The 27560-nt window shown below is 37.5% G+C and overlaps 2 protein-coding genes and 1 long non-coding RNA gene across 3 annotated transcripts; 1 reads left to right on the top strand and 2 right to left on the bottom strand.

Moving 5' to 3' along the window:
- Positions 1–3814: 3814 nt before the first annotated feature.
- LOC126816570 (stimulated by retinoic acid gene 6 protein-like) lies at positions 3815–22022 on the bottom strand. The gene is made up of 9 exons (XM_050543243.2): positions 21920–22022; positions 19781–19925; positions 13619–13776; positions 13346–13394; positions 9773–9890; positions 8626–8754; positions 6863–7026; positions 6293–6433; positions 3815–5298 (listed from the first exon to the last, which is right to left on the bottom strand). The coding sequence occupies exons 2-9, from the start codon at positions 19914–19916 to the stop codon at positions 5183–5185; spliced, it is 1011 nt and encodes a 336-aa protein (XP_050399200.1). The 5' UTR covers positions 19917–19925; positions 21920–22022; the 3' UTR covers positions 3815–5182.
- On the top strand, positions 17634–19321 carry LOC126816577 (glucosamine-6-phosphate isomerase 1). Its single transcript, XM_050543254.2, has 2 exons — positions 17634–17735; positions 18127–19321. Exon 2 carries the CDS (start codon positions 18127–18129, stop codon positions 18937–18939), a length of 813 nt encoding a protein of 270 aa, XP_050399211.1. The 5' UTR covers positions 17634–17735; the 3' UTR covers positions 18940–19321.
- A 2400-nt stretch (positions 22023–24422) lies between the features above and the next one.
- Positions 24423–26917, bottom strand: LOC126816598 (uncharacterized). Its single transcript, XR_007678450.1, has 3 exons — positions 26784–26917; positions 25013–25072; positions 24423–24513 (listed from the first exon to the last, which is right to left on the bottom strand). It is a non-coding gene; the product is annotated as an uncharacterized LOC126816598 (long non-coding RNA).
- Between the last annotated feature and the right edge of the window lie 643 nt (positions 26918–27560).

The following is a 27560-nucleotide window of genomic DNA, read 5'->3' as shown; positions in this document are numbered from 1 at the left end:
ACGACGGAGAAAAGTTGGTTTTATAGCCGATGACCAAACAGGAGTATGTCAGTAGTTTGTGTAACAACAAGACGTAAGTGATACAGACTAATTTGACCAAATTTCTTATAGAAGTTAATTATTCGATATAACGTCCTACTTTTCTGCACCAACCGTTCTAATGGAGACAGGATTTTTTGCTGCTCAACACTAATTGATGATTTAATCCAAAAATGGATAATCGGGGGTTCTAACAAACCCTAAAACTCCGGGCCTCGTGCCATCTCACACACAAAAACATACTGCAAAATACTCCTAATTGATTCGGGAGGCTTGTATTTTTCAATGCAGTAGACCCCACACTCCCATTCCTACCCATAGGTAAGGTATGCAACTGCCTAAAACCCGTTATGCCACTGTTTTAGAGAGTTAGTTCGTCAGAATAGATTCTTTAATATACTATTCAAAAAAAGTAGGGGATATTTGATTTTGGGGGCATAATACTAAAATATGCAAATGACTACGAAAAAAGTCACTATAGAACCTAACAGAAGAAACATTTCCAGTTACATGTGACGCCCAAACGCACCAATAGCTACCGCATGGAATGCAGGTGATGCTTGGGATCATCATGGGGGTCCAACCCAAGATTTGCACGACTCTGACTTTGAATGTTACAGTCATTGTGGCATTGAATTCAAGGGTGGAAACATCAGTTTAATTGTTTTAGTGACCAGAAAACAAATTTTGATATGCGTCGGCTTACCCAAAATGAAAGGTTACGTGCCCTTGGCATGCTACAGATCGGCACAACACAGGCGGTTGTGGCGCGGAAGATGAATGTTTCTCAGTCTGTCATAAGCAGGCTATGGTCCAGATACCGTGATACACAATCTGTACAGGACAGACCACGCTCAGGTCGACCAAGGGCGACAACTCAAGCCCAGGATCGATTTATCCGTACCTTGGCCTTGAGAAATCGTGTCATCACAGCAAATCAGATCAGCGCTCGTCTTCAAACAGACACTAGTGTGAGAGTGAGTGGCCAGACGATTCGGAATCGACTGCATAGGGGTCACCTTCGCGCCCGACGTCCTCGCGTGATCCCTTGTTTGAGAGATCATCACATTCAGGCAAGACGTCGTTGGTGTAGGGATCGTCAACACTGGGATAATCGACGCTGGAGCAATGTGATGTTTTCAGATGAGTCAAGGTTCACTGTTGATTTTTTGGACAGACGTAGGAGGGTGTGGCGTCGTCGAAACGAGCGCTTCCAAGACGTTAACGTCATCAGACATGATCGATTTGGGGGTGGTTCTGTTATGGTGTGGGGAGGCATCACTGTTGCTGGAAGAACGGCTTTACATGTTGTTGCAGGGCGTGTTACAGGCCAGTACTACCGGGACAACATCTTGGCAGTCCATGTTGTGCCGTTCGCACGACGTCATGGCCGCCGTTTCATCTTCCAGGATGACAACGCAAGATGTCACAGGGCCAGGATCGTTACAGGTTACCTCCAACAACAGAACATCACCACATTACCTTGGCCAGCACTGAGTCCCGACCTCTCCCCCATCGAGCATGTCTGGGACATGCTTGGACAGAGGTTACGTCAACGTCAACAACGTCCTGCCAATGTCCAAGAACTTGCTGCTGCGTTGCAACAGGAATGGGACAATCTGGACCAAAATGACCTTAGACGTCTCATTAGGAGTATGCCACGTCGGATCAATGCTTGTTTGGCAAACAGAGGAGGATTTACCCGTTACTGACTTGGTTGTGATGCTGTGGTAACTTTGCTGTTTGACCCCGGGTATCATTTTACCCTTATAATGGTCAGTCTGTGCCTTACTTAGTCTAACGATCATTTGGAATAAATCGATGAATGTGAACTTCATTTCATTTTGTCATTTGTTTCTTCGTCAGTTTCATTAGGTGACTTTAATAACACTTAAAAATCAAATATCCCCTACTTTTTTTGAATAGTATATCACCGATTCGCTTGTCACTTTCAAAAGCTTAAAGCGTGTTATGTGACAACAAATATTCCAAAATTAAATTCTTTGATCGAGCAGTAGGCTGTAACAATAACATGCTACTTGTAATACTACTTCAATAATTCGAACGTTGTAACTTATCAGATAAATAGTAAATTCAAGACAAAAATAGAAAGATATCACTTTGGAATCGGTCATGGTTTAAGTTTACCACAAATATCATTATAGTGATTAGATTGGATTGCTTCAATTAATATGTTACAACAAATTTTCCAAAATCTCCGAAGACAAGAAAAGACTTGGAATAAACCATTATTAACATTAACCACCGGTGATTCACAATTGATTTGTATTGTTAATTATATATATATATTCACCCGAGAATTGTAATTGACAAGCATCAATCTAGTTAATGTTATCTATTAGAGACACTACATAGCATAATACATGTAATTAACAAATTTTCTCTAGGGAATTACAATGGTTATATAAATTTCGTTATATAATTTTAAAAAACATATGACCTTACATACTTAACCCCTCTTCCCTGTATTTATAAGTTTTCCATATGTGAGTACTGCCGATGTACACCGGTCCAAAGGCTTAAAGGCTGGGGTATGTTTGGTCATGTTGCGGGGTGAAAACAAAACGAAAACCCAATCTGGAGACTGATCAAACTTCCAGTGATATACCTATCATGATAAAATGGATATGTGCATGAAACTGGGTTGATTATATAGGCCTACATTATACGCCGTATATTCCATTGTTAAGTCAGATTAACCATATTTTGATGTAATAATGTCACGAAGATGACAGATGTGGCGGCTTCTTTGATGATCAAATAAAAAATGTTAATCCCGTAAACAGTCAGTTGCTGTTTAATTTAAGCTCATAGTCATACGCATTTATAACAAAGGAGTACGTGCTTTACTGCAATCCTTTGTCTGTGATACCACAGACCAACCTTTTTGGACTTTTTTTTAATTTCTTTATATTACCTTAGCGCACGCACAGAGGTCTTTCCTGTGGGGGGAAATCGGAGTATCCGGAGTAAACCCACGAGTATGACAAAGCGCCCCAATCTCCAAGCCACATTAGCTAACACCAGGAAGCAAAACCACGGCCACAAGCCAGAGGTGGCCGGCCAGCTAGAATTCGAAGCGCGAGAGAAACCCCTTTTCCAAGAACCAGACAAGAGAAGGTGCAATATACCTGTGTAGTGTTGTAAATAGAAAAGATAGCCCACGTCATAACTCAGGAACGATAGGAGTTGTCTTCTCATAACCCAGTGCTTCAAACCAAATTTGCAAAACGATATCAGTTAAAAACTGTAGCCTCTATTGCGTTAACAGGGTTTTTGAAAATGGTGGGATAGCTCAGGAACGAAAGGTCACGGAGCACTTAAAATCGACAGGGATCATCCTCTTATGATAAACATCCGTTAAAAATTATAGCCCAAATTGAACAATAGTCGTTTACGTCTGCTTAGTCCATTTTAAACGTTTTTTATTTATTATTATTTTGTTGTTTGTGAATCGGCCATTACTAATTACTTCTGCATTGTCTTGTAGGATATGTTTTTCTTTATCCATTACAAATGGCACCATACAGAAACTATAGAATACACGACTTGTGTTCTGATTTTAAAATGTTTATTTTGTCTTTAATATTGAATATTAGGATCCCATATTTTTACGGCAATACAACATCAATATTGATTAAAATGGACCAATATTGAATTTTAATTGGTGTTTTTAATTTCGAGTTTTATGGAAAATACCGAGTTCCCGGTTTAACACCTTTAAGCAGAACTGTGTAAATTAGACGTCCAATTATAACAAACACAATAGGACACAGGATATAATAATAGACTATAATATATTATATTAATATACAACGATACATATACATCGCTGTAGTCTAAAATTCCGACAAATTTGAATGACAAACTTCATAATATCTCCTATAATTTCCTCGTTAAGCCATACCAATTTACACGAGCCACCTAAAGTCTTTATCCATCATTTACCTTTGGGGAATGGAACAAATATGGCTGGACAATTCAAATTTTAGAAGCCCAATTTAGGCTGAAATTCGACAAATTCGCTATCGAGATCAAAATCAGTTCTTCAAGGTCGGGTTTTTGTCATAATTAAAAATGTTTCAAAACAGGTTATAAAATACATGTATTACAACTTGCTTTACAGAGCAAGCATTTGTAATAGCCTACGGATATATACAAACTAAGAATGGGGTTTTCATAAATCCTGAAGGATGAATAGAATTTAATTCTTGCCTTGCCACAAGGCTGTCATCTATACTGTTATCGTCTATAAATTTAGGTATTGTGGTAAGGACGAATTTATCACACGAAATATGGGTTTAGTTTCTTGGTAAACGCGTGATGTACAAATCAAAATGGCCAACAAAACAACCTGACTTTTGAGAATTTTAAACCCATCATGTTTACAATGTAAATATAAAACCAACCAAGCCGACACATCGAGGGGGTGGTGGGTTGGTTCATTAACCAGTTTCAAACTACTTTCGAAAACTGTGAAAAAAAAATCTAGATGTTGTACAGATGTCGAATATATACCAATTGTGTCTTTAAACTACTGCCATGATACAAAGTATTGCTGTTTTAATAAAAGTCTTGGCATTATAATAGATGTCTTGACGGTGTAATCAAAGTCTTGGCGCGGTAATAAAAGTATTGAAGTTGCAATGGAAGTATTGAAGTTGTAATCAAAGGCTTGGTGGTGTAATCAAAGTCTTGCAGTTGTAATCAAAGTCTTGCAGTTGTAATCAAAGTCTTAGTGTGGTAATCAAAGCCTTCAAGTTGTGAACACATTCTTGGCGGAGTTATCAAAGTCAACACCGACACTGTTTCTTGCTGTATAGATGTTGTTGTCAACTATCATATAGATGTTGTTAACTATCAATATAGATGTTGTCAACTATCAATATAGATGCTGTCAACTATCAATATAGATGTTGCCAACTATCAATATAGATGTTGTTGTTGGGTCAAGACGTTGATATAAGTCTGTTTGTCAACTATCAATACTACATTTAATACGACTGGACCATGATAAAAGTTCGTCAACTATCACTATTTTCTTTAAAATGACTAGAAAATGATATAAGTTTGCCGGTTATCACTTTTATCTTTAATAAGACAGGGCGATGATATAAGTTTATCAACTATCACTATTTTTAATAGGTATAAGCGTAGGATTCCTTGCCAGAGTGTAAAGTTTTAACCAACGATTGATCACTAAACGACGCCTGCCAATAGGAGAATCCATCACGGCTTCTGTTAAAACACAAAAAATAAAATACATGTATATTATTATGTAATATATATATTTCATGGAAAATTTGACAAAAACTCTTCTAATTTCGGTTTGCAAATGATGGCTTTGAATATATAAAATGAAAAGTCGTCCTGCAAAGGGTTATACTTCAGAAATCCCTGGAATAGAAGTTTTGTTGAACAGTAACGGGTCTAGAACCTGTGAAATTGTTGGGGTGGGGGAATGTGGGTACGAGCGCCGTGGGTAAGCCACCCGAAGGGAGTTAATTTATTGGCATTTGAGGTCATTTCAGGGAGGATGGGAAATGGGACAGAGTTTTTCAGTCAATTCTGCCTGTTTCGTGAGAATTGACATGTCATTGGGTCAAACAATATAGTTGCTACCATGACGACGTAAAATCTGTATACTCGACTTTTCGGCGCTCATTGGTCGAGAAAAACCGGCTCCTATGCCTAGCCTCGGATAAGGGTTTTATGGGAGAAATTAGCGGTTGTACAGTCTGTCGCCCCAAGGCCCACGCGCTAGTGATACTTTTAACTGGGCGGTTCACTATAACCGTGAATATGATAGTGATGAGACCACTGATGTGGAAAAATGCTGACATAATGGAATCGAACGCCTTCAGATGACGTCGCATAATATATAATATACTGAGCTTTTACTACCCCCCCCCCCCCTCGCCCACTCCGCCCCTCATTGCGTCCCGGTAAAACATAGATCGTATTGCTCATATAGTTGTTGGCTGGAAAGCAGTTTTATTCAAGTTGACATAAAGTTCGTGTCATATTATTGTTTTTTTGTGAACCTTAGGAGCGCTTCTAGGCATGTTACAGTGATATGGCAGATTGTTAGTGTTTGCTGGTGCGTATCTAAACCACCTACAGTCTTTAGAACAACACTTTGTCACATCTTGCTCGTCTGTAGTAAAAAGGTTCCGGAAAAGGAGAATGAATTAACGTACTAAACCTACGGTTATGTAAATTTGAAACTGACCTGTGTCTTCTATATTTGGTTCTATGAAGAACGATGAACGTCTTGGTGTAGGGTTTTGTTTTAATAGATGACAGAAAGTAACTAGAACTGGGTGACAATGTGCCATTTCTACTTGTAATATACTCAGATAAGACAAATAGCCTGCAAAAAGAGTCAAATTAATATTTTATAACTCAGATAAGACCAGGAGTCTGGAAAAAGAATAAGCGGGAGCAACAAAGTTTATAAGAAACCTACATTGTAAATATAATGAAAAGGTGTCACATCACGTGATTAAGTTGTGTTTTCTTGGAGCAGTTTCGTGAAACCGGAAGTGATATTAAGCCAAACCGGAAGGGGTACTGCATCGCTACCAGGCTTATGCCACTGCCCAGCTCGACCTCTCCTTATGTACATAAAATTGCAGCTTTGAGCAGCCCAATTGTAGCCGCCTATATATATTGACACCACGCAAAAGCATTTAAGGGGTAACATATCATATATTATCAGTAACTCATCTAGACCGACAAAACTGCTGGGTCGACTTCATGAAATTAAAAATAAAAATTAAAAATTATAATTTTGTATTACCTGGATCCCAATGTTCAAAGCCTGGTATTAAATTACACCTGTCTAATCTAGATAAATAGGCCACACCCAACACCACGCCCTTCACTACCCGAATTATAGCTTTGCACAAGCCGACAAAAATATAGAAGAAGAAGAGGAAATATGATACAATATGGTATAGCCTCCTGAAATACGAAACAATATAAATATTATTAATCAAATAATATTAATTATAATTTTATCTGGTTGTCAGATAAATTAAGAAACTGAAACGCTGCATTTGAAAAATCTGTGAACTTTAGAACATGTGTTGCAAAAGACTATCATACAAAGATTGGATATGAATTATTTTATGAATTAATAAGAACTGTACTACAATATAGTCTAATCAGAATCAGGTCTAAATGAAGTGGTGAATTTTATTAATCTAATGGGTTATATTGACGCTGATGAAGACCGGCCATTAATAATTAATCCTTTTACATGCTTGTAGTCTGTTGATAATGGATATTTATTAACAAACAATAACAAGGAAATGGTATGCTTTGTTTATAATTAATGATGAGAGATGTTGACTTTGCTATGCCCACAGATATATTTACGGACAAAACCTTATAAATAATCTTCTTAAAGATTTAATTCTAATGTGTAAGAAATATCATTCCAATAATAAAAGATGCATTTTGTAAGATTTAGACAAAGATCCGGTTCTGGCTAAAATGGTTCAAAAATAGATAATGAGAAATGAATATATTGAAAATTTCAGACAAATTACTTTATTCTGAGCGAAGTAATAAATAGCAAGATAGTTTCGATTGTCGAGTACCTTTGCTACCACAATAAACAAATTCCCGATCGTCCCTTTTATCGTTAAATTTTAACTGGCGAGGGGGTTCTAATCCATTAGATATCTAAGTCCTCGGATAACATAGAGTTGATTATGGGCTTGCCATACGAATACATGCAGCTAGAAAAAGATCTGCTATAGGCAGATTTGTCTGTGATACTTTTGGTTCTTTGAATCGGTTCTGGGTGACAACACTGGTTTAATATCTTATAATACTTTTATTCTTGTAGGCATATAAAGTACAAAAACTATTAAAGTTTACTTGCGTTGCGAAAACCCTGCTCATAGCTCGGCTGGACTCGGCCTGGCTCCAGGCCTGCGTCTACTAACATTCTAGCCTTAACCCAAGGCGCCCATGGCCTTCTCTCCACTATCTCCATTTCATTCCTGCTTATAAACCCTTTCTAGACAAAGGATGATCGAAGCGCAGCTGGCTATATTGCATTATATACCAGATTAAACGTTTAGTACAGATTGCTTTACAAGGCAAAGGTCAAAGGACATTACATAAAACGGGCCAGCTATAAGTTTATATTGGTAATGACTAATGAATGCAATCTGGACAACCTAGATGTCAAGAGAGAGGTCATATAGGCTATGCCTGTCCCTCAATCCCTTTTAATTTCTGAATAAAATATTGTTTTAAAAACCAAATAGACGACATAAAGATATTTTAATAAAGTCTGCTTTCATGTGTCAAGATGACACGATAACTGTCAATAACATCTGCCATTATGTAACATGAATCTTACATATTGATCAAAACAATTAAAATTTATCATCATATCTCTAGCATTATGCCGATATCATATATATCTTGTACATGTCTTGAAAAGGTAAATATTTTGTGTTTCAAAGACAAAACTGTTCTCTGTTTGTTGTGTTCAATGGATATAATTGTCATTTTTTAACTCCACTGAATCCATCTTGAACCTACCTGTTATCTAGAGCCAGTGGTCTGTGCATACGATGTCTTGAATCAAAGGAAACACATTTTTGTAGAAATATTTTGTTGGATAGATATTTTTGTGTGTAGAATAAGGAATACGATACTATTATAGTTGGTCTGAAAAAAAATAAAACTAATGTATTATTAATACACATTCGTTGTGATCTTTCCCTGGGTTAAAATTCACAAATTGTATTTTGTCTATAGATTTAGCCTACACACAAAAAGAACAGGTTATATTGTACTAACAAGAGTCAGGTCGATAACTGTCAACTATAATTAGCTGGAACACAGCGTCTGAATACAATTAACTTTGTACGATGTAATAAAACGACAGCGAACAAACCCGATTTCACTTTTAACTAATATATTACTATATGAATTGTAAATGAATGGGCTTTGACTTCCTACTTTTCTGCACCAACCGGGCTAATGAAGACGGTTATACGCCATGAGTATGCTATGGGGAAAATATTGCCAGGGTCTTTTACATACACACCAATGTGCGCATGGAACCTCTGTTTTTCGTTCTATCCGAACGACTAGACGCCTTCCGTAGTTAAACCTTTCGCCCCGCACCCCTGACAAGGGGAAACCAGACTGGAAAATTCAGAGGAATCTACTCGGGATCGAATCTTGTTAGTGAACTGGAGCCTTACTGGATAGTAGGCCCGGCCTATGAAGTTATTTTTTCTCCCACAACAGGGTAGTCTCGTGTAGGCTCGGTATGTTCATGTCTTGTTAGTGAGTCAGGGGTGTTTTTGAGGGTAGTCTCGGTATGTTCATGTCATGTTTTAATATTCATACCAATCAGATTTTTTTTCTCTTTCATTTAGGCGCGAGGGTAGTCTCTTCCTTAAGAATATAACTATTATTCTAAACTTCTAGTCCACTGACAAAGCCCAGCCAATTAACCAACAAGGACAGTTCGAGTTGGGGTTGAGATGCCTTTTTATCCAGCTTTTCTAAGAACCCCAAAAATAGCATAATATGACTACAAATCTATCAAGAAGATCAGGTAGGATTCTTAATTTTCTGAGCACTTACAAACGGTCTCGATTAGTTTCAATAAAAATCTTTGAAATTATTAATGTGATGATTTTTCAATAATGTTATTTTGTTATCCAATACTTACACTATTGCCCAAAAGATGAAAAGGAATTCGTATGACACTCTTCCAGCAAATGGTAAGATTATTAAGTAAGAAACAAGCATAAAATAGAAAAATAGCATCACTATGGTAAAATAGTAACCTGAAAAACAAAAGCAGAACTATAACTAATATAAATTTATATAAGATATATTCCGTATGTTTCAATCTTATACCCATGTAGCCAACCATAATGTTTATGGCACTGCTAAAATTGCAGCTGAAAGTCGCTGTGAAATATCAGATTGTGTTTCAATTGGTTATCTAACATTTGGTTTTTACAAAATAATCAAAATATCAACGGTGGATAATCTCTGGACTAGGGTTAAATCGGATTAAAAAGAGACCCAACAAAAGAGTGTAACTAAGATTAGAGCTTTGACCACATCCCGTTAAAACAATAACGTCTGTTGAGGGTGCAGGGTCATTGCAAATACTGAACAGAATTGAACCATTTGTATCGGAAAGTCCACAAAATTTCAGCTTCGAAATATTATAGAAAAATCATAATTTTCTAAACATCATTTCGAATTGCTATATGTTTATTTTCACATTGACTACAGCTATATTTTTTAAACAATTACGATGTATGAAAATCTATTGTATTTTCTTTCCAAATCAGATATTCATTTACAGGTGCCACATACGCACATTTAAAATCAAAATGTCTACTTTTATTTTGGCTCGAAAATAGACCCAGTGTCGATTTAATTAGGTTCGTTTTGCTTTGTGGGGTGAGCCTAAAATTTTGGGTCCACAGGAAAAGTCAATGTTAAGATAAATCTGATTTTGTAAAGCGACCAAGGTACCCAAAAAATGACTTCTACTTCGTATTTGAAGCGAAAATCAATATCTTATAATTTTTGTTCTAGACTGATTCATCCAGCCCCTGATGCTAGAGACTGAAGACAGTAATGACAGTTATATATCGAAGTTGGCCATACATAATTAATCAATCGTTTACTTTATTTTTATTTACCCACTTCGATCGCGCTGTATGTATATTTCAACTTTATTGGTTGACACATTTTCCTAATTGAACGATAAACCTAGGCGCGTGTCTAGATTACCCGTCTCCAACTGCCCAGTCGGGGCAGAACAGTAGGACGTTAAACCCCATTTCATTTTATTGTGTCCAGGGGTGGGGGTGGGGCGGATGTTGCCTGCTCGGACTGAGTATTTATTTCATTCTCGTAAACATCAAAATAACGTCCCTCCTAAACATCAAAATAACGTCGAACAAACAAACGCGCCAAGCAGGATACGCCCACATTTTGCAAGAGATGGATAGAGAACAAGCCAAAAACAAACAGGATATTTTGTACAATCAGGGGCAAAAATCAAGAAAGTTATGGTTTGAATGCGCAAATATCAAAAGGGACTGAGATCTTTGGGATAAAGATATGTTTTAAGTTTCATCAGAATCGGATAAAAATTGTGACCTCTAGAGGGTCGACAACCTTCGTATTGCATACTTTTACACAATTTGCGTACAAAGAGCGGCCATTTTGTCAGGCAATTTCAATTCGATTTTCCCGAAATTCGAATTCAACCTTCATTATGGTGGAATGGTGAAATATTTAAACGATTTTTAAAATCGGAAAAACATTGTAACCTCTAGAGAATCCGAACAATCAGGAGCCATAATCCAGGAAGTTACGTTCGGATATACGCGATTATCAAAAGGAACCAAGATCTTAATGGTGATATTCACATGGATTTTTAAATCGGATAAAAATTGTGACCTCTACATGGACAGCAAGATAAAAACGTGATTTTTTTGTACATTCAAGGGCCATAATTCAGGAAGTTATACGGTCCGATATGCGCGAATATCGACAGGAGCCAAGATCTTTGGGTTAGAAACTTACATTTCAAGTTTCATCAAAATCAGAACAAAATTGTGACCTCTAGAGGGTCCACAACATTGATATACCATATTTTTTTTACGCTATTTGAGTACGAGGGGTTGCCATTTTGTCTGTCAGTTTTGGTCTGATTTTTACGAAATTCGAACTCAGTTGTCCTTAGGGGGTGTAACGGTAATATATTCAAACGGTTTTTAAATTCGGATAAAAATTATGATAGCTATAGGGTCCACAAGCTAAAACGCGATTTTTCGTACAATCAGTGGCCATAATTCAGGAAGTTATACGGTCCGATATGCGCGAATATCGACAGGAGCCAAGATCTTTGGGTTAGAATCTTACATTTCAAGTTTCATCAAAATCAGAACAAAATTGTGACCTCTAGAGGGTCCACAACCTTGATATACCATATTTTTACGCTATTTGAGTCCGAGGGGCGGCCATTTTGTCTGTCAGTTTTGGGCCGATTTTTACGAAATTCGATCTCAACCATCCTTAGGGTGTAACGGTGATATATTAAAACGGTTTTTTAAATCGGATAAAAATTATGACCTCTATAGGGTCCACAAGCTAAAAACGCAATTTTACGTACAATCAGGGGCCATAATTCAGGAAGTTATGGTTCGATATGCGCGATTATCGAAAGGAATCAAGATCTTTGGGTTATAAACTTACATTTCAAGTTTCATCAAAATCAGAACAAAATTGTGACCTCTATAGTGTCCATAAGCTAAAAACGCGATTTTTCGTACAATCAGGGGCTATAATCCATGAAGTTACGGTCTAATACATGCCAATATCACAAGGAACCGAGATCTTAGGGAGATAAACCTATATTTCAAGTTTCGTTGAAATCGGATAAAAATTGTGCCGTCCGTCCGGACAGGGGCGGCGACAATATACGTCCACATGAAAATGTGGGCGTATAAAAAAAACAGTCAAAAGTTTGTTAAAATATAAAATTTTGACCGTGTATGTAGCGTTTTGATGTCAAAAAAATCATTGACTCAAAATTTTGACGTATCAAACCACCTTTGATATTTATTGACGGGTATTCAATATTCTAAAGCATGTGTGGGCTACTGTCAAAATTTTGAACAAAAATTTCATTTTGCACCGACGCCGAGGTGTGAGGATCAGCATGTCTGGGAAGAAATCGGCAGAAAAGAAGATTCTTATTTAAGTGCTAAATGTGTACAAGACCTTGTCAGCTATGTGTAAAATAAACTAATGGAAGGATGGGGCATCCATTCGAAGGAAGTTACGAAAGTCCTCTGGTTCGTTGGCCTGTAACTCCTGACGGAGGTTGATGTGAGCGTACTTTCGACGCTTCAAAACCAGTCTTTCGACCATTTCCTTCGAGGTCTTAAGTCGGAGTCCAAAGCGAGAATTATTGCGACAGTGACCTATGCGTCCATGTCAAAGATTTTGACGAGACTGATTTTTGGTGGAAAATCATTGAATCGTGTATGGGCAATTGCACATTACAATTATGTATCAAATTTCTACATCAAAATTTTGACGGTTTTTTTTTTTTTTGAACGTGTAATGCCCCATTTCACTTGAAGCGCCAGCTATCAGACTGGATTAATCAGTCTATTTTTGCCCGGGATTGCCCCCAAAATAGCTGAAACAATTAAAAGATTTATTTTGACCAGAAAAAAAAGGGATTTGGCTTTTTAAAACTTACCCCATAACAAATAGGCTACTTGAGATCCACTGTACATTAAGCTTCTACTCTGAAATATATAATAACTAAACAGCAACGATACTTCGTGGTTGAGCGCCATATGACCCCGGGCTTCAGATTCTTTAAAAATGCTCTGCTTAATCTCTCGTCTTCTGTTCTCTCTTCGGCGCAACCGATTTGAATATTATTTTATTATGGTTTCAGATACACGCATATTAAGTCAAATATAGATATAAATTAATATATATTTATTGATTCAATGTATTTACTTACCAGAATCATACTCTTGGACATAAGTCTGATTTTTGGGGGAATAAAAGAGTAGTCTCCCCTCATTAATCTACAACTATGCATGCGATATTTTAAAAATATTTTCATACCATAGTTTAACATAATTAATGAGCCAGCACCATATGCAGTGTACCAGCATCCTACAAATAGAAATTTGTATAATTTATTCGACATGGGACAAGAAAGGATACTCTGTGAGATGGGGTTAGTAAGAAAGTATATTAGATACGGCACAAACTTATAGTACTTATAATATAAGTAATACTTTTATGTTGGAATTAGACGAATAGCAGTGGTGCAATAACTGAGTTGTAGATGTGGGGCTAGATCTATGTCTTAAGGCCACCTCCAGATTTCGTCATGGTCGCTGAGATATAAAGATCTCAACATGAACATTGTAGGCAATAATCTGTATTCAGTGAGTACGGATCTAAGATCATCTCACTGATTGCTAGATTCCCATCTGTATTCAGTCAGTTCTAGTTTAACAGTTTAAAATCAACTCAGTCTGACTGGTTAACAGATTAATCTGTATTTGATGAGTACAAGTATAACAGTTGAAATAAACTCAGTCTAGTCCTTGAAAACTGTACATACCGTGGCATGTAACAGGGATGTTTGTAAACCAAATACAGTATTAACTAGACTGAGTACTAAAGTAACTAGCTAAGCCCATGTAGGGGATCGGGGTTGTTTTATGAAATACGGGGTACGTTCATTTACAACAGGGGTTTTAGAGTAGCTAAGAGTCAGGGTTATTTTGTGACGAAAAATGGTGGGGTTTTATTGGAGAGGTGGTTGTTTTAGAGGGAGTCGATGCTTTATGGATGACAAACAGGCGCATGTCCGAGGGGGGTCTTGGGGGATTCTCCCCCCCCCCCCCGGAAAATTTTGAAAATTGACAACCGCAAACCCATTTTCCAAGCATTTCAGACCAAAGCAGAAGAAGGCAAATTTTTGATTTCATGATACAATTAGATAACAGAATGACCCAAGAGCACTATCATTAGATGAATTTGAGAATTCTCTTCAGTGTCAAAAACCAAAACCTTTTATTCTACGTGATGAAAATAATGCAAATTATAATATACATACAGTACACGTATTTGACAGTTCTGTTGACGCACATCACAGAATATAATTTTTCGCGAAAAACTCAAAACTGGCAAGTTTTTGGCGATTATTTCGGCGATAATGACTTATGAAGAACTAAGTAGAGGTTAAAAGATGAATTACACGGTTCTCGGTATAATGAGGTCAAACTCATAAAGTTCTTTCCTTGTAGTACACTTATTTTTTTGTGTTGTTTGTCAGTCATTTTTTTCCTATCTTTTCTTTCCCATGTCCTCTGCCCTCTCCTCTCCTCCCTTCTTTCTTTTCTTTCCTCCCCTCTCCTTTCTTTCTCTTTTTTTCTTTTTTCTTTATAGGCTTAGGCCCACTTTTTTTTTAATGAGCTTAGGCCCACGGACAGGTGGACAGGTGGGCCCAGTCCGGCACTGTGAAGGACGTGGGTTGTTGTGTGAATGCCTAGGCACTTTGATGTGGGATACTTTAGGCTGCATAATATTCAAATATGCAAACCCAGTTTCATTTGTTTATCCACAGATTTAGACAACGAAATCATCGGTTCCAGTCTCTATCTAAAACCATAGGAAAGTGCATGAAATACTCACACTGATTCACGCACATGTTGACTGTTGCATATCCTAATCGAAAAAAAACAAAATCAGATAAATACAAGCTACATTCAGTCGATTACCATAAGCGTTGACTGGTTCCCTATCCCACTGAGGATGAAAGCAAACTAGCAGCGAGGAGTGATCGATGGTGCATGTACGTACACTGAGCGCGATTGGTTTTAATTAGTGTCACAGGATCTGGCTGGAAAAGAGGGCCCAATATCGTCACTAGGACAATAGGAATATGATGACATTTCCATGAGTATTTGTGGTAACTCGAGGGTACATTTTCAGAATGGAGGATGCTAGTTCAGAAGGTATGGCACCATTTTAGAAGGCAGGACACTATTTCAGAAGAGGGGGCACTTTTTCAAACATTTCCGATTACATCCCAGACACATCCACAAGGAAATTCTGAATTTCGGTATACCTTTGAGTGGAACTGGCGTATACTAAAGTCTTGACCGAAAATGAAGTTTTCTAAATTAGCGCAACCCCCACGTTCGTTCATGCACGACATAGTGGAAACAGTATTTGGCAGTTGGACATTACTAAATTTACTTTAAAAAAAAATAAAATCTGCCTTTTCATTTGTTACTCTTTTCATTGGTTTGCGGCGCCCGCACCCCCCTGTTTGGATATGCTCTTGGATGGCGTCACGTGTGTGGACTTAATAGCTTTTCATTACAAACTAACCATTCTTGAAAATCTAGTGTATATTTCCCTTCACAATTAGGTTATCTAATCTACTTATATAAGTTCAATATCTTTCTACTTTTTAGGTTTATCTTGTAGATTTTTGTTTTGCATGTAGTGCGATCCTCCTGCACTTAGGCCTACTATTAATTATAAACAAGGTTATGGTGCCCCAAAGCATCAACCAATCAAATTGCTTATCTCTGCTTGCAGTAAGCAGACAATGTTCATCATCGAACTCCGTCAAGGCATTCACCTAATGAACGCCTACATCAAGTTTGAACATTGCACCTCAATTAGAAGGGGAATTATTGTGTTTTAAAGTCTCGACTAATCAAATTGCGTATCGCTCTGCTTACCCTCAACAGAAAATGTTCATTATCGAACTTAGTCAAGGTATTATTGTAATGAAACTATTCACCAAGTTTCATCACTCTCACTTAATTAGAACTAAAGTTATCAACCAATCAAATTGCTTATCTCTGCTTACCCTAAACAGAAAGTGCTCATCTTCGCACTTCATCAAGGCGTCACCCAATAAACACCTACACCAAGTTCAAACATCCTATATCAATTAAGAGCGTTATTGTGTCCCAAAGTCTCCACCAATCAATCTGCTTATCGCTTTGCTTAACCTGAACAGAACATGTTCATCATCGAACTTAGTCAAGGTATTGATGTAATGAAAGGTGGGGGACAAAAATACATGTACTGGATTACCCGAAAAACACCCACGGGGGCAAGCGCTGGGCACGAATATCAGGGTATCACTTACTGGAAACCCGACTGTTGTCTGCCAGCTTATTGTGTGCTAAGTTGGCTTAGGAGGCGGTTGTTATTTCTTGATCAAATTGTTAGGCGGTTTGGGGAACATTGAGGGGTGTCAATGTACAAAAGACCCTGCAGTTAAACGGTGGGAAAAGAAGTTGACAGAAAATAATTAAGAATTTACTTAGGCCTAAATATGTATGGTAAATGGACAGTAAGTAGTGAAAAATACATTTTGAAAAATGGACCCTCCCTCAATGAAATTAGGTGACAACCATGGCTTCTAACAAACAGTTTATTTATAGCCTGGGGTATCTCCCCGCGAATACAAAGTTTTAATAGGGATTTGAAGCAAATGTTCGATAGATTAATTAGATTGAATATGTTTTTCGTCCAACTAGATCATCAAATCACACGCGGGAGAGTATCTTTAATCATTTCAGGCAAATGCTCGTTTGTTAACCAGAAATTATTTATTATAATGTATTATTTATTTGCATAAAGGAAATCGAAATTGAATTGCCTATCTCCCTCAACCTCCAAGTTTGTCGTCTTTTCATTGAAACTGACAATTTTAATCCAACAAAGGTGCTTTTGGTTAGGATAGTCCTAAATATCTGCACTGGGATGCTATAAGATAGGTAATATATTTCGGTCTGCAAATTCCAAACATATTCTACTACCAACATTATCTTATCGTATAACTAACTGGTCATTGATACATCGCACGATGTGATAAACTCAACATTGCATAACTTATCGGTACGAACAGGACGCGCGTGTGACCTTTTGATTGCGAACTGTCTAAATTGGCCGCGATTAAAACGTATGAATCAAGTACGCCTTATCAGCTAATAGTCTCGTTAAACCAGACCGCTCGGTTTACGTTTACCGGATTACGCCTGGTTAGACGAGACTTATCAGCTGATGGTCATAGCGCCTTTCTTGTCGAAAAGGTAAGTGACAATGAATATTTAAAGATCTCAGTATCAGTTTATCCTTTTTATAAAACCAACTGCTGTCCATAATTAATTGACAGTTTACAAATAACATATTTATTTAAGTTCGGGACAGGACAATTCAAACGGCATACCAACTTTCTAATTTTTGATATGTCAACTGACCTGTTGCCGTTGGTGTTATTTCATACAATTTTGTCAAAATGGCAATGCAGTCCCAATATTTATTTTTCAATAAAATGATACAAAACACAGTAACAGAGATGAAAATCGGAAGAAAGTAAGGGGACGATTTTCAAAAGCAAAGCCCTGCATTTACCAATCCCAACTCAATATTTTCAGTCCTGATTCTCAATAAGTTTATTCATATATTATATTTTTTTCACAGATGAAGCTTGTTATCTTAGACGACTACTCACAAGTTTCAGAATGGGCAGCAAAGTATGTCCGCAGAAGGATCATAGATTTTAATCCAGGACCAAACCGATATTTTACCTTAGGCTTGCCAACTGGAAGCACACCTTTAGGAATGTACAAAAAGTTAATAGAATTTCACAAACAAAATCTGATTTCTTTTCGATATGTGAAAACATTTAATATGGATGAATATGTTGGTCTTGCACAGGATCACCTCGAGAGTTACCATTCTTTTATGTGGAATAATTTCTTTAAGCATATCGATATAAATCCAGAAAATGCTCATATCTTAGATGGTAATGCTCCCAATCTTGAAGCGGAATGTGCGAGTTTTGAAAAGAAAATTAAGGAAGCTGGTGGCATTGAACTGTTTATTGGCGGTATAGGACCAGACGGACACATTGCCTTTAACGAACCTGGCTCAAGTTTGGTGTCCAGAACTAGAGTGAAAACTTTAGCTCAAGATACTATTATAGCCAATGCTCGTTTTTTCGGTGGTGACGTGTCAAAGGTTCCAACTGAAGCTTTAACTGTTGGTGTTGGAACTGTAATGGATGCCAATGAAGTAATGATTCTAATAACAGGAGCTCACAAAGCATTTGCCCTGCATAAGGCCATAGAGGATGGCATCAACCACATGTGGACAGTCTCAGCATTCCAGCAACATCCTAGAACTATCTTCATTTGCGATGAAGATGCTACACTGGAGTTGAAAGTGAAAACTGTCAAATATTTCAAGAGTTTGATGCATGTCCATAATAAACTTAAAGATGATCCACAATAAATTTGGATATTCTTCAGACAATTCATGTAAAACTCCACTTTAATATACACCTATTCCTTAGTTTAGCATTTAGAACTATAAATAGTTTATAACCCAAGAATTTGTTTGCCTCGAGCAATAATCTTATATAATATTTTAATACCAACCATTTACTACTTGTTTTATGATACCAGTTGTATTTATTTTGAGGTAGGGTACTTTGCATAGAATGTGTTTTTGTATGTTTTGATTGTAACATAAAATGTTATTGATTGTAACATATAATGTTATTGCTCAACAGAGCAACTATTCTGATGGTTTATAGGTGCTCTATAATATTTTATATCACATTATTATACTGTATAATTTGACTTTACATAATATAAGTATTTACAATACTGTACTCAAAGTTTTGCCTTATGATATTCTCTACCAAAGTTGTTCTACATAGGAACACTAACTATACTGCTTCATAACTGGCCCAAGACAGAGCTAAAGACATTACCCGTTCCTAGGACTAAGACAAGTAATCAGTTCCCCCTAATTGTTTATAGCAAATTTGACTCTTTCCAAATATCCCGGTTTGCCCACTTTTGGTCTAGAATCAAAGAAAGGTATGTGGTCAATATTCCTGATTCTGAGACTGAAGGATCAGAAAGTAAACTCTCTGAAAACAATGTGACCTGGACTTGAACTCTTAATAACCACAAGAAGAAATAATTACATAAGCATAACTAGTCTTATCATTGGCAATAGATTAGTTGTATGCCAAAACCTATATTTGGACTCTTTATCTTGATAGTTGGTACAAGCTGTTGCAGACCTAGTTTGAAAATAATTAGTCTAGATGTTGAGGACTCACCTCTCACAGTGTTTATCAGTAAATCTAGCTGATTAAGAATTTCTGCCCCAAATGTTTCAATAAGTGTTGACTTATCTACAGTATCAAATGTGTTCTGTACTGTATCCAATGTTTTGTCAACAGTCAGAAATGACATTAAAGCGAACTGGAAAAGAACCATAGAATATCTGCATATAGAGGTACATGTATGTCTGACAAATAAAAAAATAGAGGATTTGGGGTTATTTTTAAGATATCATTGCCCAAGGTAATCTAAAATTTAGGAGCTTCAGTTTCTGAAATCCAGGTACAAACTGTGGTGTGTGCCATACATTGAGCTTGGTGTTGGGTGTGGTGCAATGTATTTGAGGTCACATAGCTGAAATATATTGAGACACAATGATACACAGCCTTTATAAATTAAAATAGATCGAGAGGCAATGAAACACATATGACTGTAACAACATGGGATCACAGCCATGGGAATGTAAACACACTACAGATTGATTCTTTCAAACACACAAAACTGAATTCGAATGGGAATGTTCAAAATAAGGATTTTATTGTGTAGACATTGGGTATAAAATGCGTCTTTAAAAAGTTGCGGGGAAGACAAAACTGCTTTCGTTCAAGAGAGAAGGAGGACCGTGACCATTAGAAGCTGCACTGAAACGAGAGTGGAGAAAGTTTCCACAGGTAGCCATTTAGAATGACAGAGGCTTCCATGTATGTCCTCCCGTGTTCCTGAAGCAACGAAGATGTCAATCTCGTAGCCAGTCGGGTGAAAAATGATTTCCCCCCCCCCCCCAAAAAAAGAAAAAATTATAGACCATAGTTCTAAAATATCTACTATCTGTCATAGACAGGAGTCAGGGATCATCATGTGGAGTATTGTTTGGGGACGTGGCACCTTGCACTCAGTCTCATATTATTGGTTATGTTCTGCCATATATTTTGTACTGACTTGCCCAATGGCCCACTTTCGTGGGGCCCCTGTCTTGTCACTCTATGTTAAGAGTTTGCTAGAGAACGATTTTCTGGGCTGGGAAAAGCGTTTGCGGCCGTCCAATTTTAAAAAATTTTCGGGGGAGGGACCCGGTACCCCCTTCGTTCGGGAGGAGAGATCCACCCACCTCCCCTAAAAGGTTCACTGTCCCCCTGCAGCTAGCAGGCTGGCTACTGGCCTGGAAGATGTACGGAGATAAAAGCGAGATCAAGCCTTCTATTGAAGATGATATCCTCCATGTTGGCTTGACTTTTAGTCCCATGATCTTCGTGGCATGTTAAGTTACTTTTGTCCGTAAATGTCCAGCCGAATATCCAGCAAAAAAAAATATACACATTTAATCTGCATTATGTCTCGCCAGCACTTAAGTCAAATCAGTGGTGCGATTTCACTGCGTCTCAATATATTTTTATTATACTTTTGGATTTATTAAAATATAATCATTGCCATGCACTAAAACAATTTCATATATAATATACTTTGAATTGCACATGTTTATATACCATAAAAGCTGTGTAAGATAAAGTAAATATTAATATCACGTGTCTGGGATGTTCAAATGAAGGTATCAATACGAACAATATGACCTGCTTTAAAGGGACATTATCGTCTAGAAATAAAATCTGAATACAATCTGATTAAAATTAGATCTCTGATTCGTTCTGATATAATGTTGATCCACTTTATATAAGATTGAACTACTTTTCTACTAGTTATCTGATATGAGCTACTGTGATGTACTGAAACTATTTAATGTGGAAGGAAAGACTTACTTTCATTGGCTAAGCGTTCAGTCGAACCCGCACTTATTAAAAATCTTGTTACACAGTAACATAGTGTAAGCATAAAGGACACACAAAAGAGAAACTTCGCGTTTTATTTATTATTATTTTTTCGGTTGTGAATCAGCCATAACTAATTACTTGTCTTGTAGCTTTGTTCATTACAAATTGCACCCGAAACCATAGAAAACATTGTGTCTTAAATATTGGATATTTGGATCCCATATTTTCACGGCAAGAAATTAGCATGACTTGGTTGAAATGGACCAATATTGAATGTTGAGTTAGAAGTTGGGCTCCTTTAACATTTTAAATAATGTAATACTACGTACCGGTTCGTAACATCTTGAAGTAAATAGGCTACATATTTACCTCATATAAACAAAGAACAGCCACAGTAAATGTAGATGTTACACGTATTGAGAAACGGTATGTAGGATCATGTCTATATCGTATTATAGACCATATACTACCATTCAACTTCTCTAACCTAAAATAGGAATGGAATAAACAACATTTAAGCTTTTTCTATCCACAATCGATTTTTTATTTTAAATCAAAGCCCGGCACATAAGAATTATTATCCGATATGTTATTAAGTAAAAAACCACAGAAACTAATTGCGTGGTTCAAAAGTGTTCTTCAAACTAAGAGCTAAATATGTCTAGTGCAGGTCTTTCTTTGGGCCTGAAATGTTATCTACATTATTAATTAGACATTATTAATTAACTTATTCAGACCATAATCAACTCTCGATGCCATTGATAGTCTGTGATATGTAGCGGATTGGAATACATTTTGTGAAGGATAATTAATTAAACGCAGAAATGGATAATCAAGACTTTGTTTTTTATCGTACCGACTTTAGTAATGATGATTGAGGCTAGCCAAAAATTCAAAAGCTAATATCTCGGTTCAGAGTGGCTCAATTTGACTGAAATGTTCAGCATATTCTACATATTTTTACGTTATCTGTTTTCATAACTATTATAGCGAAATTGTATAGGCATATCGGTGCGGCGGACTGACTTTTCACTGCCTCGTGACATGTCCGTAAAATGCTTAATGTGGACATACATGTATATGCCATCGCCCCTGACCGGACGTCCGTCCGTCCACAATTTGTTAGCAGACACTCTACAGGTCACAATTTGTTTGCAGACACTCTACAGGTCACAATTTTTATCCGATGTTGACGAAACTTGAGATATGGGTCTATCTCCCAAAGATCTGGGTTCCATTCGATATCGGACCATAACTTCATGGAGAATGGCCCCTGATTGTACGAAAAATCGCGTTTTTAGCTTGTGATCCCTCTAGAGGTCCCAATTATTATCTGATTTTAAAAAAACGCGTGACTATATTACCGTTACACCCTAATGATGGTTGAGTTCGAATTTCGTGAAAATCGAACCAAAACTGATGGACAAAATGGCCGCCCTCGTTCGCAAATGGTGTAAAAATATTGTATGTCAAGGTTGTGGGCCTTCTAGAGGTCACAATTTTTTATCCGATTTTGATGAAACTTTAAATTTATGTTAATCGAAATGAAACTGCCCGACAAAATGGCCGCTGTTTGTACGCAAATTGTGTAAAAGTAATATACGAAGGTTGTGGACCCTCTAGAAGTCACAATTTTTATCCGATTGTAATGAAACTTAACATAATAATATCTTTATAGCCCAAAGATCTCAGCCCCTTTTGATATTTGCGCATTTCAGACCATAACTTTTTGGATTATGGCCCCCTTATTGTATGAAAAATCGCTTTTGTTTTTAGCTTGTTCTCCATATATCTCTTGCAAAATGTGGGCGAATCTTGCCAGGCCACCGCTGGTTTTTCGGGCTAAGGATTTATTCATTTCATACGAAAGTGGATACATCTTAAAAAAAACCCTCCTGGTGATTGTTGGTATACTTCCCAGGCATGATTTTGTTCGCATAAAGCTCGGTTCATACTACATCCGTATCCATAAACGTATCCACATCCGTATCCGCACCCGCATCCGCGTTTTGCCGTTCAAATTGAAAACGCGAAAACGTCCGGGTTTCAAGGCTGAATTGTCTGTCAGAGATTGAGTTTCTATTTGGGGAGATGATGTAATAAGGGGAAAGTACTCGCTGATTGGCTAAAGCTCGGCTTACTAGCCTAAATGCCGGACGCACTTTACAAAAATACGCTCTGGGAGCAATCAATCCGGCTTAAAGGACGCAGTTGTTTTTGTGCGCAATACGTGCCGGATTCTATTTGAACCATTTCTCTAAAAGTAACTAAAGTATACCAGTACGAGCTTTAGCCAAACAGCGAGTACTTTCTCCTTATTACATCATCTCCCCAAGTAGAAACTCAATCCATTCCAAGAAAAGCCTGGCCTTGTGTGCTGTGGATTTGTGTTGTCTTGTGAAGAACACAACATGGACAAGACAGAGGAAATATTGTCTGAATTTGTCCGGATGAAAATACAATTCTTGCACCAGGTTGTGGTATTCTCCATATTTCTTTCTTCTTTGTAACATTTCATGGACCCCTACTCTCTTTTTTCTCTTTCATCTTTGGGTCCACAAATACAAAAGAAAGACTTCCTCTGTGTCACTGTCAGACTCCCTGATTGCAAATGACAATATGTTATCTCTGACAGACAATTCAGCCTTGAAAGCCGGACGTTTTCGCGTTTTCTATTTGAACGGCAAAACGCGGATACGGATGCGGGTGCGAATACGGATGCGGATACGTTTATGGATACGGATGTAGTATGAACCGAGCTTTACATACACGTTAAAATCCTAGCCGAATGCGTATAAACAATGTATTATCTTGGTTGATATATTCTCATCAAATCCAATGAAGATACACAGATGTATGACGGAAACAAAAACTTACTGTTCCAAGGACGGGAGAGATGAGTTCTTTCCCTTCAGTAATTCTTTCACATGATTAACCTGGAATTTTGTTAAACCTGACGCTTCCTAAAAGCCAAAATCAGAAGATAAAAAAAAAAGAAAATTCTAGACGGTGTGTAATGACCAAATAAAAGGAAATGGTCGTGGTTTAATGACCCAAAGTAATATTTCGGCCATTTTGAGACAAACGTAATGTTAATATTCCTATGTCACGTGTGCAGTATTGTGGAGAACATTTTGCGGAGACTGGCGTTTCGCAGTACTCTCAATAAGACTGGCGTTTCGGAGCACGCCAATGTGTGCATGTGAGGACCAATGTTTCCACCATGTTTAAAAGAGACGGCTACACCTTCCTTGTCTGACACACACCCCCCGGTGCAAATTGGGAACCAAACATTCTTGATGTTCTGCTCGAATCACGCAGAAATTCAAAACCGTTACATTCTATTTATGGTTACCGGTAACCAAAAGGAATGGTTATCTTTTTCGGCTCTTGAACACTTTTGATGTTTTGAGTTTGATTTGATTTGATTACCAAGATCAATAAATTAAACATATTACAAACCTGCGTGTCTGTGGCTTTTAATAACTGTTCATTTGATATAGTTTGGGTCGTGTCCATTAACTGAAATTCCATAATTAATCCGTATAAGCAATGGCCAATCATCATAATTACTTGAAATAATTTGCTTTATCAATATGCGTTTTTAGTACGTACAAAAATTGTCTAAGATTTTTCGATTGCATCGAAAACTTTACCATATATCGCGTTCACCAGACTTTAAAAGTTAAAGTGTAGATCGGATTTTGATAAACGAAAATTCACATTTTCTTATGCACCAATGATCAAAAGCACTCCTGAGTTTTAACTACGTTGGGAGATCTATTGCGCTATTTGCAATCGATCTGATTTGCTATAGGGTTCTTTCTTACGACCCAAAGGACGATACTTGCAAATGGTGTGGCTAATTACTTCATGTGGTAAGCACGAATTTCAAAATAGCCTTACGGCTACAGACCTTAATTACCAACCGATTTCAATGAAACTTACGGATAATAATAACATTAATAAGATCTCAGAGTAGCCAAACTTTCGGCCCCTTTCAGTTTCGAGAGATATGGGGTTACCAAACATTTCATGTGGCTTGACTACAGATCGCAATTGCGGTCTGCAATCGTGCCATAATATGAAATATATGGTAACCTGATATCTCGAAAACCGCTAACTGGAAGTGACCGAAATTTTGGCTACATTGCGATATTATTAATATTACCATGATCTGTAAGTTACATGGTAATCGGTTGATTATTGCGGTCTGCAGTCCTGCCACATGAATTGTGTGCTAACTTGATATCTCCAAAACCGCTAACTGGAAGTGGCCGAAATTTTGGCTACTTTGCGATATTGCTAACGTTGTCATGATCTGTAAGTTACATGGAATTCGGCTGATTATTGCGGTCTGACCGGAAGTGGCAGTAAATTTGGCTACATTGCAATATTATTAATTTTATCTGTACGAATTTGCCCATAACAGAATATTGGGCCCCGGGAAAGACCCAAACTGACACCCCAAAGCCGAAGGGGGGGGGGGGCAAAATGGGTTATACTCATACATTCGAGGTACCAGTCAAAAGTAACTTTAAATGAAAGAGTACATCAAACTGATCCTTGATTTTAGCCCTGTGCCCCTGATCTAATTATTGCTGCCTGCAGCCATGCCACGTGAATTATTTGGTAACCTGATATCTCGGAGATATTATTAATGTGATTATAATCAGTAAGTTTCGTGGAAATCGGTCGTGGTCTGCAGCCGTGCCACATGAAATCTGTAGTAACCTGATATCTCAAAAAACGAAATTTTGCCTACTCTGAAATATTATTGATGTTATCATAATGTGTAAGTTTCATGGAAATCGCTTGATAATTGTGGTACGCATGTATGTGGCAAATGACCCCCGAATTGACCTCTGATCTGTAGCATGTTCACAATAAATTGCATACAGACGCCGGGCTGTGGGGACAATATACGTCATATTATATCGGAGATAAACTATACAGGAGTCCCAAACATAATTATATGAAACCAGTTATATGTAATAATATAAGTGATGACCCATACCAGAGTTTGTGCTCATAATCTCAAGTGCCATCAGGGCTCAACCGTTTACTTCCGGATTTTGTTGTACATATACCGAAATTAAATGAAGACGGGAGTGTACATCTACCGTGTTCCGGACGACAAGACATTCAAGGATGGAAGGATGGAAAGTATGTGAATACTAAGTATACCCCAATTTTAAAATCATCTAGGTACAAAAGCGTCAATTATTTTTACCTGGCCAGTGAATATTTTTACAAGAAACTTTAAACCAGTCGTCAAAAATCTGGAGAAGAACACGCTGATTAAATACATCAGACACATTAAAACAGGCAACTGTATGACAATGGGTTGACCACGAAATACCTGAAACCAATAATATTAACACAATTAGAAACATAATTCTAAGAAATAATTTGATGTTCAAAAATAAATACGATATATACATGAAGACGATTTTAGTTAATTTCGAATTAGTTAATTTCGAATTTATCAGAGATCTCATGGATATAAAATCACAGCACAAGGTTTCGTTCCAATCGGATGATAATGTAGATGTTAACGCATTTAAGTTAACATGGCAACCAGGGTCGGATTGGATGTGTGTGTGTGTGTGGTGCCCCCGGCAACCAGGGTCGGATTGGATGTGTGTGTGTGTGTGGTGCCCCCAATATTACCCCCCCCCCCCCCCCAAAAAAAAAAAAAAAAAAAATTAAAAAAAAATTAGTTTTAGAACCAATTTTGTACCATCTATCTATCTATATATATATTTGTGACTGTCGTTTGTCTGTCTGTCTGTCTGCCTGTCTGCCTGTCTGCCTGTCTGTCTGTCTGTCTGTTCGGGGTTGGCGGCTACGCTAGGTCTGCCCCGAGTCTGGAATTTGGGGTATAGGGGTAGCTCGGACCGGGGAGTAACATAGGCCAGGTGGCGTTAGTCTACCACTTCCGGTTTCGGAGTTAGACCCCCGAGCGAAGCCGGGTATCTGTCTGTCTGTCTGTTCGGGGTTGGCGGCT

This window comes from Patella vulgata, chromosome 3 (assembly GCF_932274485.2).
Source record: "Patella vulgata chromosome 3, xgPatVulg1.2, whole genome shotgun sequence".
NCBI lineage: Eukaryota > Metazoa > Mollusca > Gastropoda > Patellidae > Patella > Patella vulgata.
The sequence above is the reverse complement of the archived record's forward strand: the minus strand, read 5'-3'. Positions and strand labels throughout refer to the sequence as shown.